Source organism: Ornithodoros turicata, chromosome 5 (assembly GCF_037126465.1).
Source record: "Ornithodoros turicata isolate Travis chromosome 5, ASM3712646v1, whole genome shotgun sequence".
In the NCBI taxonomy this organism is placed as follows: domain Eukaryota; kingdom Metazoa; phylum Arthropoda; class Arachnida; order Ixodida; family Argasidae; genus Ornithodoros; species Ornithodoros turicata.
This window is the reverse complement of record NC_088205.1, coordinates 84,405,901-84,420,166: the sequence shown is the minus strand read 5'-3', so window position 1 is coordinate 84,420,166 and position 14,266 is coordinate 84,405,901. Positions and strand designations below refer to the sequence as shown.

General features: G+C 43.1%; 2 protein-coding genes across 2 annotated transcripts in view; one reads left to right on the top strand and one right to left on the bottom strand.

Moving 5' to 3' along the window:
• The window catches only part of LOC135395142 (E3 ubiquitin-protein ligase RNF19A-like), a gene marked incomplete at its 5' end in the record, with an annotated part of 29,462 nt that extends 15,679 nt beyond the window's left edge, over positions 1-13,783 (top strand). The window contains 7 exon segments of the mRNA XM_064626388.1: positions 355-662; positions 724-832; positions 892-1,023; positions 2,589-2,697; positions 7,421-7,582; positions 12,873-12,957; positions 13,603-13,783. Of these exon segments, the coding sequence (XP_064482458.1) occupies positions 355-662; positions 724-832; positions 892-1,023; positions 2,589-2,697; positions 7,421-7,582; positions 12,873-12,957; positions 13,603-13,653 (956 nt within the window).
• Positions 12,987-14,266, bottom strand: part of LOC135395141 (ATP-dependent RNA helicase DDX54-like) — a 30,618-nt gene continuing 29,338 nt past the window's right edge. The window contains exon 18 of the mRNA XM_064626387.1: positions 12,987-13,199. Within this exon, the coding sequence (XP_064482457.1) occupies positions 13,057-13,199 (143 nt within the window). The 3' untranslated portion in view covers positions 12,987-13,056. The remainder of the gene's footprint in view (positions 13,200-14,266) is intronic.

The window sequence follows — 14,266 nt, the reverse complement described above, 5'->3', positions numbered from 1 at the left end:
TTTCACATAGTAGACTTGTAAAGTGGCAATGCATTCACAAAAGGAAAGAGAACTACATAAATCTTTTGGCAAGTCTTCATCTTCCATGCATGAAGAAAGTATTCCTTTTAAGGAACAATTAGTTTTTCCTCTGCAACACATATAATTCATGGGGACTGACCGTGAGCAATAGGGTAGAGTACCGCCTGTGGCGATGAAACATCCCACTCATCATCACCAAAATAAAGTTGTCAAATGCAACGATTCTCAAGTCAAATGGAGTGAATGTGTGTCAGGTTATGAGATGTCATGTTGTGCCTCCTTTTGCCCTCCAGAATGTCTGTGGGAAAGTAGTTTACCTTTTGAAACTTTCAGGCGACGACATCAAGCACTGTCCTCGCTGTATGGTATACATAATCAAGATGGACGATGGGTCGTGCAACCATATGACGTGCCGTCTATGCGGCACAGAATTCTGCTGGCTCTGCATGAAAGAGATCTCCGACTTGCATTATCTGAGTCCATCCGGTTGCACCTTTTGGGGAAAGAAGCCCTGGAGCCGTAAGAAAAAGATTCTCTGGCAACTTGGTATGCTGGTGGGAGCTCCCGTTGGGATCGCCCTAATTGCTGGCATAGCTGTCCCTGCCATCATCATTGGAATTCCAGTATGGGTGGGAAGAAAGGTATTACCTTAGAAAGGCTTACCTTACAACGCAGCCAGTCACGGTAGTTGTTCCTCCCCAGTTACATGCCAAGTATGACCTGCAAACCCCATTGAAACGGAACCTAGCCATGGTAGGAGGTGTGGTGGCTTCCTTCCTTGTGTCCCCTATCATTGCTGGCATAGCCGTAGGTCAGTCTCTCTTTGACCCTTTCGAAAGCAAGCATTTAATTTTAGGTGACACTTTTCAGGTATTGGAGTCCCCATCCTGCTGGCTTACGTGTACGGAGTCGTGCCCGTGTCTCTATGTCGTTCCGGAGGTTGTGGGGTCACCACGTCGGCGTCTGGAGTGCGCATAGAGTTTGACGAGGACGTGGTTGCTGGTGAGTGTCTCGCTATTTTCATAAAGGATTTTTCTTTGTTGAATCTTAACGTGACACTGTAATGGAACACATTAAAGGCGCAATCTGTCAATACAAGTATGTAAAAGCAGTAAAACCACGGTGCAGGGGAGACAAGAAGGATGAGGCACTGGACTGACAAACCAGCAGCTTATTAACCAAGGCCAGAACCACACCCTCTATTCGGATTGATGAATTCTGCAGTTATACTAACCCGGGTCCTCTGTCTGGAATTTCCAGAATGTTCTTACATCACATGTCCTCGATAAGAATCCCAATTTTTCCTATTTGTGTCAACTTTTATATCCTTATCTAAAAATAAAATGAAGAGTGATACTAAATGGTACGAGCCACTTATTTATTTACACATGGTAAACAAGACTTTCTTGAGCAAGACTGCATTTCTTCAGGTTACAAAAATATGAACGTGTACCACATAAAGAGTCCCTAACGAAAAGGCTGGTTCCATAAGGATATAAAAGTTGACAGAATCGGGAAAGATTCTTGTTGAGGATGCTTGGCAATAGTAGGAACCTTCTGGAAATTCCAGATAGAGGTGTCTCGGGTAAGTAACTGCAGAATTGGCCAATCCGAGTAGAGGGTGTGGATTTGGCCATTATATATAGGTAAGCTGTATGTTTTCTCAATAAAACTTGGTTTCTTAGTCCAATGCCTCTTGTTGTCTCGTCCTTCTTGTCTCTCCTGCACTGGTGTTTTACAACTTTTTTTAATATTCTGTGTTAGCGCTGCGAAGCAACTGTGGCTATGAGCGTACAGATGTGGACAGATGGAGAGAGGACAACAGGGTGGTTAGTATGTGCCGACATTCATCTGGAAAGTCTTTGGAAAACCCAGGGAAAACCTCAGACAGTACAGCCAGTGACAGGATTCAAACCCGTGTGACCTCCCAGTTTCGGCGTGGAAAGCAATCATCCTAACCACTATGCCACTGCAGCTGGTTTTACAGCTTTTAAATGAAAGATCAAACTGCCCAGTTTTTAACCTTACTTAAAGATATGTTTGGGGGCTTTCTGCAACACACAAAGAAACAGATACTAAATTGCAAATAGAGGCATTTTCTGCCTGCAAGGTGTAAAATCCATTTGTTTTGCATTGGTGGTGCTGTTACCCTAATGGCAGATTGTATATTTTAGAGCAGTTCTTCAAGGAAGGAAACTACCAGATCCAAGAGATGCTCGTTACAAAAAGAAAAGCGTGCATTTTACAGCATTTTACAGCAGAAAAATTACAGCATTTGAAATAGCAGTGCGCTTGCAGATGCTCTCATCAGCGCACAGAAAAGTATACAGAATTGGTGCAGTTATGAGAGAGACCATTTGAAGCTATCATAGCATATTCTTGCACTGATTAGTAGAGGAAAATGTGCTTTTAGATGTGGAATCATATATAAGCCAGATCTTGACCATGAGTTTATCTACAACAAGGATCCTATTGTAAGGGAGTCACTGAATTGGTTGAGGCATTCTAAATAACACTCAAGTATGCCACATATACAACTTAAATAATGGGGGTGGGGGGGATTTCAGATTGGGGTGGGGAACAAGCTCTCAGCAGGATTGGTGCTGCAGCTACAATCACTGCTTCCAACACTGCCATTGCCGGAAACAGTTTGACTGGATCCATCACCTCAAACAAGTAAGTGTTTCTACAAAAGCAAAAGTGTCTATCATAAAATTCCAATAACAAAACATTAAAAGGTTGTGTCAACGCAGTAAGTATTTTGTAAAATCACCCATTTCTGATCAATAAAAAGAGACGTAAAAAAAAAAAAATACATTTGACAGAATTCCCAAGTCAATTCAGTTATGTTGCAGCCATGAAATTATAAAAATAATTTTTATATTGTATTAAAAGTAGGTTAGAATTGAAAATTTTTCATCTGTCATATTTCTGCTACCTGTAAGTCTTAGATATGCTTAAGGTTCTCTATTTTTTGTTTTTGTATGCTTTCGGTGGTGAGAATTGGGTGATATTTGTCACAATCATTTAGAGACGATTGTTTTTTCTTTCTTTATGTCATTGTGATCCTTTGGCTGGAATCCAGTTCATCTAATATAATAATAAATAAATAAATCTGTCTCACGGCACCATTGCGATACTGAGTCTTGAAAGGACGTTGTGGAGGATTACACCTCCAATTTCTTCTTCCTTGTGCTTCTGCAATGACATCAAAAAAGCATCAATTACAAAGTCCCTGCCTTCTGTGCATCTTTTCATGACATCATCAACTTCTTGTGATAAGAAGATGCCAGATGCTCACGAGTTGTGTTGTACAGTTTTCTTTTGGGGACTAAGACCATCTCTATTTCGTTGTATTTGCTGACTAAAGCACAGCATTTCTCGCCCTTCACCACAATTACAAGATCAGTCCTCCTCTGTCTTCCTTTTGCATTCTACTGGCTCACCCCTTTCAGGGTGAGTTCTTTGACCTCACTTGTCGGAATCCATTACCTGGCATTCCAAGAAAGGAATTGGTTGTAATGCCAGAGCATACCATGGCATTCCCAGTTCCATGAAACCTTGCTTTTATGGTTGACAGAGCTGGCTTATACAAAGAGTATAAGCAGGTGCTTTGCTGGGCTCATGCTAGCTCACTCTTTTTTTTCATGTCGTACTACTACTTACAAAGTTCCTGAGAAGTCTTAGAAGATATATTCGAGGTGCAAATGCCATGAAAATTTGTGTTTTACCAAAAAAAACAAAGAACCCTACGTGTGCTGGATGTAAAAGCATCAAAGCACTTGTTCTCCAAAGGCAAGGAAAACAGATAACGTAATTGGGACTTGATGCATTTTATTTATGATTATTTATTTAGTGTTTAATGAAAGTGCACACTCTTTGGCTATCTATGTCAATAGTAGACGCCGGAGTTGTATGCACATTTTCCGAGGCAGAAACGTTCAACAATGGGACATAAATGTGTGAATCTGATCCGGGAACCCATCCAGTGAATCTGAAAAAGCACATCTTGGAGAGTTATCAACTCAGTAGACTGGAAGTTCTGTTTCATACATTTTTGTTACTTGAAAATCGTTTCATCCTGTACTGCAGAAAACGTCATTGGAGTGTCACAATTCAGATGATTTGGCCCAAAGAATGGGCAATGACATAATAAAAGCCATTTACTATGAAAAAGTAGTGGCAGGGCATTTCATTTGCTGCATGGGCACCTCTTTGCCATACCGTGTTGCTCTTGCATCTCACAGGCAATGGCCTGAGCAGTTTTGAGGGGAAGGTTCATGGCTTCTTTGTGTGTTATTTAACGGTAGAGTAATTATAGAAGAAATATAGGCTCTCAATGTCTGCATTTTTTTATATTACGAGGGGTGTTCAAGTCAAACCGGGACTTTTCATTTTTTACAAAAGTAAAATGAACTTACAGGTGAGAAATTAGTTTTATTTTTCAACGTAATCTCCAGCTGGGCACTAATGCACTTGTCTCAGCGTTTCACGAGGGCTTGGATGCCAGCAGCGTAGAAATCCTTACCGACGCATAGCAGCCATGATCGGACCGCATTCTTGAAGGAACGGCTGTCCTTCAGTGTCGAAATGGTACCTTAGCTCTTGGGAGACTTCCAGTCTTCTCTGCCACAGACACGGAGAGCTGCCTCAGGAGCCAACGGGCACTAACTTTCCGAAACTGGAGGTGTTCATGAATGATAGTGTTCAACGTTCCCACAGCAAGGTCCGTCTTTCGAGCCAGTTCGACACATGTTATCCGTCGGTCCTTGAGGATCAGGTGCTCCACAAGTTGGATGTTCTCAGGAACTCTGACACTGGGCTCTGAGCCGCCCTGGCCGGGATCGTCCTGCATCCGCCATTAGTGGGGGCTTCTTTTTTTTCTTTTAGTATCACACACCCTATGTACTCTGCGTAGTACGTGTAGTGTGTGCAAATGAACCCTGCATTGAAATGCCGAGCACAGTCGCTATCTCTCGCTTTCAGGACTTAATTTTTCATTGGAGTCAACGTCTTCCGTTCTTCAGGACAGCGGTTCATCCAAACTCCCCTGCAGCCCCCTAACACCCCCTAAATGTATGGTGGCAACCCCCTAACGTTTTTACCTGTGCAACCCTTACAGGGAGGTCTTTGCTATTTCAGCTTTAGGCACACGTTGGTAATGATATGTTAAGCTGTTATGACAAAACTGTAATAATGACCCCTCCCCCAATTTTTTGCAACAGCCCTCTGTGCCTGGGATTCTGGGTTGCACATAGGGATTGCTTGCATCACAAGCGGAGGCATAGCCAGAAAAATATTTTGGGAGGGGTTCTACGGGGACTTTACATGGTAGAGGATGATTTCCCATCGTTTCCCTCTCCCAAATGCACTACCAAAGGTACCATTTTGAGGAGTTAAACCTTTCACCCATCCCCCTCCCCTGTTCTCGCCATGCCAGTGGTCACAAGCAGTGTTTGAATGGTCAACAACAACCGTCGAATGGTCGAATGTATGGCAGTTGTTGAAAAAGCCAAATGGCAGCGGGTCCTTGAAGCTTGTGTAGTGTTTTTCTCAGAACAGTTACTTTCCATCGCGCTAATAGTAACAACTGTGTAATACCAGATGGTCCTGAATTTGACACACCAGGCTTTTCGTTGTCTTTTGTGCTTCAGGAAGGCATGAGAGCCAATTCCAGGTTCAGCGCAATATGTATCGCACTACGAACGTCACGTCACTACGATCGTCTTTTTCAACGTCTGCCATCTTTTTATGTCTAATGTTTTAAGGTAACGTGATCCTTTGTTGCGTCCGTCCTTCTATGTTCCAGCCTCGAAACGGCTTTCCATCATGCGGAACACAGCAACAGCGGACAATTTTTCCAGAATCGCTTGGAACGCTATGCAGGTCTAACAAGTAATCTGCACTATTCGAAGCACTTCCCATAGCCCGTTCTCCTTGCCAATTGTAATTTACACAAACAGTCTGAGAAAGCAGTCCCGAACACCATCCTCGCGTGCTAAAAATAATTACCGTAATTTCACGTGTATTAGCCGTGGCTTATGCACGTTTTTTTTTCTCAAGGGCGCTCTGCGGCTTATCTGATTACTATTGTTTCCTGCTATTTTCCCCATGCGCCATTTTTAACGAAAGGGCCAAGAGTGTCTCTGGAACAGCACTGCTCTGCCAATGCACAGACAGTATCGTAACAGGGACGGGTCCACGTTCGAGTAGGTTGATCTTCCTGGTGCATTCCCCCAAGCAGCTTTAACGAATGTGGTGAGAATGATTCACGTTTTCTGGAAGACCACTGACCCATCAATCCATGAAAAACGCCCAACACGGGCACAATCCGATCTTGGTAGAACTCTAGAGCTGAGCTCCTTTGTTGTACACTATGGACTACAGGGTTTATGGCCTTCTCTATGGTCTCCTTTGTCGCACAAGTCAGACGTCTCGTATTGCCCGTGGCTTGTCTGCGAGTGCTGCATATCTGCCAGAAAATTTGCAAGACATTCCTAAAACCGCGTCCTGTGGCTTATCTGCGGTGCGGCTTATGAACGTGAAATTACGGTACTCGTCAGCTCATGCGCTGCTCATACCTGCTTGAGCTGCGCTGATCTACGTCATGAGTCACATGCCAGGGGACTCTTTCCAAGAGTGGAGAATTTTTAAAAGGTTTGCAGGACAGAGGCCTTACATGCTGCAGGACACCTGTGCTCATCGTTGCATTTGTTGCACAACACTCCGCGGTCAAAGACAAAAAAACTTTTGAGCTCACCTCAGCGCTCCTTTAAAAGGAGCACAAGAAAGATATTTCCAAAAATTCTTAGTCCTCTGTGGAGAATGACTCCAGGGATGACATCCTCCTCAGGGATGACTTTTATGGGGAAGATATGCAATTTCTGCCATATTGAGTGTTCCCTATGTCTGGAAAAGATTATTCCAAATGCAAAATATTTCTCTGGCACTGAAGCAGTAGACAGTGGAAACTCACATGCACAAGAATTTTGTTGGCAACTCCTCATATGCTAGACATCCTTACAGGGTTTATTCACACACAGTCAGTAGACAGATAAATTTTTCTCCTTGCAACTTTGATAGACTGGGCTGCTTTTTTTAATATATTTTTTCTATGCAAGAGGTTCCTTAAATACTGTTTTATGTATTCTCTTGTTCTTGCTGCTTCAGGAAAGGGTTGAGCCATCGTTCACCTGCCACATTTTCTATATCTTAACTGACTGCTCGTCATAAATGAATGCCAAATTATTTTAAAACCTCGACACATGCAAAATTATGTTCTGAAACAACTATTGAACTTGCTCAAGCCTATTGCAAACAACCTAAAGCAGTTGGTTAAAAGGCATATTATAAATGTAAGTAGAATAGCTGTATTATAAAGTGAGAGACCTCTTGACAGGTTGGAGGTACAGGTGGACGTAACATCTGGCAAGAGACTGAGTATGAGTAGCGAGACTGCTTCTGCAACGGCCAGCTACAGCGAACGCTCAGCTAATGCCTTTCTGGTAGCAGACGACAATGCCAGCACACGAGCACTTGCTGGCTCCATCATAGGCTACAGGTGAGCAGCCATTTTGAAACAAAAGTTTAAAAAGGATCAGTATAATGCTTTCCAAGGAGTGCTATTTTGTTAATCAGCATACTGTCATAATCAGTGTAGATTACTGTCAGTGTCCAAATTGCTTTCAAGTGCTGGATGTAAATAATTATGTAACATTAATAATAATGAAAGATTTCCGTTGCGTGGGAAAGAATTTGCCACATCATTTAGTTCAATGCAAGATGTAACCTGTTCTTGTGCTCACTCGTAAGTCTGGTTCTTGAGCAAGTGTCTAAGGAGTGGCATCCTCCATGTGATCCATTTGGTTAATATTCATATGTGTGTAAAAAAGAACCCGTTACACAGTAAGGTTCTATGCAGTGCACGCTAGGACTTCCTTTTCAGAGCTTCAGTACACAAAGCCACTGACATTGTCAGTGGTGTTGGAAGACCCTCATGGTAAGGGAGGGGCTAGCTTTACCCGACCCGACCCGACCCAGACGGTCCTTTGGTGTGCTTATGAGAAATGACTCGTCCATGCAGTCTGATAACTGTGCGGGACGTAACACACATGGGAAGGTCACCTCGCGTTCTTGGTTACCTGATTACCTAAATTGATGTTTGACCAGCACGAACTGAGATATTCGTTGATTGTCTAATTAAGTGCAATAAGACAAATAGAAGTATGTGAGTGGTGGAGTGTTCCTTTATCTTTTATTTTTGTTCTCGTTAAAAGCACAATGGTGTCGTCTGCAAAGGGTGTCATTATTGTTGCACTAAAAAGGCTCTGCCGAGTGTTCTGGCCATGGCTCAGGCAAAGACAGCAGATATGCCACACGTGTCATCAAGCGCATATGCAAACTGCTTAAAGACTCCTCGCAGTAGGATAAGAGTCCCTTTCCATCCTCAAGTGTTTCCCTGCATTGATCAAAAATAAGTTACATCCTCTGCTGGCGCAAAATCTGCATTTTCTGGGAGGCTATGTTTGTTGTGTGTTGAGAGAAGTAATCCCAACGTGCCTACTGGACAGCGCTGCGCTTGGTGCTGCTATGGTCCAGTAGATGCGTTCCAATTATTTTTCTCGATGCATCAAGTTATCTGTGCACTAAACGAACTTAGCCTCCCTGTATTGTCTAAGCAAGGCTACTGAATGGTGTGTCGCTACTCTTCGCGCAGAAGGTCCGCTCATACAGTATCATATAGGGTAATTGGGTGGATGGTACCTATTTGGGTGAATTTAATCTTCTACATTTTAAACAGTCGTTCGTTTTCACTTTGTGCGGTAACGGAAGTGAAAGCAAGTCTGCCTCAGATGACACGTACAGATGAAAAAATGGGGTATCGAGACACTCGGAGCAAAAGTTCGTGGGGGGGGTGACCACCCCCTCTGCCCCCACCTTCTGACAGCCCTGGACATTGCTCAAGTTCTCTTTACTGATACAAGAGGAAAGGCATTCAAATTCATCCTGGTGTCCCCAGTTAATTTTCAACCCGTGGTTGATGGTATTGACCGGGGAGATATGTTCGCTGTTTGTCCGTGCCTTTGATGGCGGTGCAGGAAGCAGACGCGAACTAGAGGTACACTATATACAAGTTTTATTTACACCAAAGAGACAAGTGTCCCTCTCAAGTAGCAAGTCCCGAGTGCGACACCTCAGTCCGAGGTCACGTTACAGACCCCTCCCACACAAGCACAGGATTTTCCCGCTGTTACCAGCGGGGGATTCCCGTTTCGGGGAATAAGCATACCTTTTTTTTTCTACGAAGGCCAGACCAAGAGTTTTTTTCTGCCCCTTTGTTGCAAGGGTAAACTGGCACCAGGCCAGAAACAACACAGATGTTCGTGAGTTATCGAGCGTTGTTATTGCGGTGTGCGTTATGCACCGGTGCGTGTTATACATGCAACTTTTATCAAACTCTGCTAGTTTTTAGGGGGGCGCGTTATACACGAGTGCGCGTTATATACCGGAAAATATGGTACTTAGAAACTGAAGACAAAACTGTAATATCTATTGTGTAGGGAACATGAACATTTATGTCAGAACTGGATACACAACATTCTGAAGTGAAGTGGAAGTTGCTTGTCAGACAGCCGAGATGCAAGTATAATGACTATTTAATAACAAGAAGGTAAAGGGCATGCTCAGCTCAAAGTCAGTCGCAGAATGAATCTTGGCAAATCATGCTCTCATGCCTTGTCCTCATTCGAAACTAGCGCACCACCACAATACCTCCTCCTTTAGGTCCAGTGGGTTGACAGTTCCTCAAGTGGTATCGGCGTACACTGCTGCTCAAAGGAGTCTCTTCACCTTGCGGAGCGGTTGCTTCTAGCTCTGCTGGAGATTGGTTATCAAGCGCCGGACAACGGTTGCTGTCATAAATGGGCATGTTGTCAACGTCCAGAAACTGCAAAGGAAACTCCTTTTCTTCTGGCCCCTGAAGGCAGATGCTGATCTTTTATTGCTATCATCAGCCTACTACTATTTGTCACGAATGTGGTTGCAAGTCATTGTTCCATAGTTTCACATACGCAGAAACTATCAGCAATGTAAGATGAAAGTCGCTGAAAAGGTTAGCCAGCTATAGGACTCGAACCCACATCTTCTGGATTACCGGTCCAGGGCTCTACCAATTGAGCTAAGCTATGTGTCAGCATGCTGTCAATCAGATTGCTCCCAGCCAAAGTAGCTTATCTAACACAGCCCAATCAGGAGTTAAGCAAACAGTTAAACATGCTCGGTTTAATACAGGCTGCAAGATCAATAAAGGTTCCATTAGTTGTAAGTGCAGCAGATGTGTGTCGTACGTTTTCTTTTTGTGTGTCGTCTTTTGCACTGCTAGTAAGAACACTTTACAGGATTGCTCGAAATCCTGCCTCGCCTGTCGAGCTGTCCACGCAGCCTTATAGAAAGCGGCTTCTTTTGCATCTTCCATGAAATGGAGACGTGGAAGGTGCACTGCAAGATGTGAGACATACTCACACTTTTATACCTGTGGAAAAGTGTGGTGTTCAACCACTGGTGGGCGACCATGAGAACTTTTCATTGCATATGTCATGGATGAAATGCTTACTCGAAGCCGTTAAGTTGTAACAGTCGGTGTTGTAGTTGAACTTGAGTCTCCGAAACTCACATTCCTGCTCAGATTAGGATCACCTCAACGGTGTCCCACAATCACTTCTCTACTTTGGCATACATTGCCTCTGTTTCTTTTGCAAGTCTGTTTTAGTCCCAGTCAGTCGGTCCCAGAAAAAGCAACCCTCTTGACCCAGAATTCAGATGAATTTATTTGATTCAATGTGACACTGTTACTGGCATCAAAGGTCTTTCAAAGGGTGAAGTGAAGTCTGCTAAAGTTGGATTGAACAATCAAGGAGGAACACTGCCCTCATGGCATAATCTAGTCGCAAGTAAAATCGTCAGTTCTGGTGTTTCTGAAAAGCTCTCTGCTGGCAGGATTTCTTGTTGAACTCAGGTCTCTCCACACTTCCCTCTGTCCATCTGTTACGCCTGTCCTCACAAATACAATTCTTTGTTGATGATTGCATGATATACAGTCACTCGTGATGGTCTTCCAACCTTCTACAAGAGTACCTCAATGCCATCCACATTATTTTGAAACTGGAATCTTGGTCTTAACAGTTAGTAAGTGCTCCTACATACCTTTTTCCCACAGTAAACACGTTACACAGGACATTTATGTTCTTTCGGGTACCTCTATTGCACTTGCCTCATCATACAAGTACTTAGGTTTAACGTAATCTTTTTTGGCATGAACATATTAGGTGTATAGCTGCTATTCCATAACTGGTAATTCTGCCCTAGGTTTCATCAGACTCTCTCACTGCCCATCTCTAGGCTTCTAAGTTTGTCCCAAATTTGGGTATGCATTCACCATCTGGGACCCCCCCGTCATATCTCCGCAATCTTTTAAAAGCCGCCCAAGGCAGAGCTAAATGATCCCATGCAAGTCATGTTGCTCGCACCACAACATATTGCTCTAAATTGTTCTTTTCTCTCTGTGACCTTCCCGAAGCCCCAATTCTCATCAATGATCCAAATGTGTTCCGTAGTGATTTCTTGGTTTTTTTGTACTTACTTTCTGGTTTTGTATTACCTGATTCATCATTACTTCATTTACTTGTTGTCAACTATGACATTTAACACATGGCTCGAAACCCTGTTTCATTCGGTGCTCCTGTGTGCAAAGCTCACTTGCTCACTGCTCCTTTAAGCAAAGTGTTAGTGGGTTTTACATGTAGCTTTGCAAATCGTGCACACTGTAAAACTCTTTAATATTGAGACACAAATTTTCCGCAAATTGGGCATGCACTCACAGCTTCTAAACTTCACACAGTCTACATTTTCAAGTTTGTGGCTCGGTTGCCTGACTTTGTGATACACCTTGCATTTGCCGTACTATATTTAGGGCTGTATTGTGCTGTAAAGCAGTTCAAAATGCTTACTAGCAACTACGTTTGAAAATAAAGTTTCTCATTATATGTCAATTATTGCTCGAAATTTTTGCATGCCCTTAAATTTTGCAATGTTTAAATTGACAAAAATTAGGGGCTCGTGAGCAATAAGAGTTTTACAGTAATTGTTGATTTACTAAGCTCTGAAATGCAAACAAAATGAATGCAGCAGGTAACACCTACTGTAAAGGCACAGTTTCCACCCAATTTTGATGGCCTTGCACGCATGCATTCTAACGTGAGTAGCGCCTATTATTAGTGCCTTTCTAGTGCTCTTACGAAGATGACTAGTTTCCAATGGGGTGTTTCAAATCATCTGTAATGAGTTTAAACAGTCCACTTTAGATGTACATGGTGACACAAACCAGGATGTCTTTATTGAATGCCCAAGATTATCATTAGCCACCTATATTTTGCGCAATATACTTCCAATGTGATGTGTCCAGGAGGCCGATCACAAAGAAAATCAACTGACTAAAAACTGTGGAAACTGGACATAGGAGATTTACTTCCTGTGTCCAACTTTAAATGAGATACCTTTGGTGTTTGAGAGGTCACTCCCTAATAATACCAAATGTACAGTTTTGGAAGCAATCTAAGGGAACGTTTCAAATTTAATCATCTCTTGAACGCCTTCATTTCAACAACTTGCTGCATTCGTCAAGGATGATTAGACACACCCAGGAATGTCTTTAGTTGTCTGCAGAAGGAAAGCAGTCGCAGTTTGAGGCATACTATACTATGCCAAGTGTTTTTAAGTATTAAAAGCATGAACAGTGGGTTGTCCTCTCTTGGAACCCCTGTCCTCATACTATAATGGTTCATCTTTCCTTTCAGAGAAGGCACAACCCCTGTGGAAGTGCATGTTAGCCCAGAAGAAGACTACTGCAAGCAGTGCCTTGACAATGCAAGTGTAACCAAGGTACAGATTGACTGACTCTCTCTGGGGAGCTCTGTACAGGTTTTTTTTATTGCTTTCTTCATGTACAGATGCATTAAAATGGTCATGTACAGTCAGAGATTAATTTCTTTTCTTGATGTGTTTTCTTCGGGCATCGAGGCGTGCCTTGCGTTGTCGACTCTTCAAGATCTCCTCTTTTGTGCGCAGCTCCCTACGAAACCCACTCTTTTTGGGAGGTCCACGGTGTTTTTTGCCAAGTTGTTCTGAAGAAAATGAATTTTGGTTAACTCTTTTTTGTTTCGTTGAATCTTGAGGGAGGCAACACAAGGTGCACATCATCTGATTATTATGATATATACGCTTCCAGGCACCTATGATCGTGTCTGTGATACACGATTAAGATAGGTCTTATGTGTCAGGGTCTGAGGTGGGCACCCTCGCGAGGGCGTGCGAGGGTGAGGGTTTCCTCACCTCACGATATTTGAGGTGAGGGCCAATTTTTCTGGTGATGTTTGAAGTGAGGAAGTTTTCAATTTTTTTAGGTGAGGTGAGGAAAACTATGGGGAAATTTTTTGAGGTGAGGCGAGGCGAGGAAAAATTTATGAACGCGCACTTTATGAAAACTTTTCCCACGCGTACACGGGATATCTTTCCTTCTTTCTGCAGTTTCTGTCTCATCTGGGCGGGGATTGGCCTCCTCTTTCGCCGCTGATCTGACACCCGACTTTGCACGTCACTCGCATACCCGCAACTGAAACTCAATTTCCGCGCAACTTTTACGGGTATAACAATCGTTCCACGAAGCGTTTTCTGTGATTGACTAGGCCAAATCCTCCAGCAAGAAGAACGTTACATTGACTAAGCAATTTCATGAGTTCAATTTCGAAAATGTATTTCAATGGCAAATTGATGGAACTATTTGTATTTGTTGACAAACTAAATGTCCAGAAGAAAGTTGCTTACCCCATATTTTTCCGTTAAGCCGTTTTCTTATAATGGTCAAATGACACGTTTCGTGCTGCACCCTGTATGCACTCACGCTTGAGGCAGTCTACATTGGCAGTCACTCAAAGCCAACGTGCATCGAATACACAATCTTCACATCGAATACACAAATACCTTAAAAAATTTAGGTGAGGAAAATTTCGAAAAAAAGTTCTGAGGTGAGGCTAGTGAGGACAAACGCCCACCTCTGGTCAGGGTATTGTGTGTTGAGGTAAGCTGCCCACAGACGCAGCTTCATGAACAAAGTATGCACAGGCTATCTTTGCTTTCAACAAAGCATTGTAAAGGAATGCCAACACATCATAATGTTGCATTGCCTAGATCG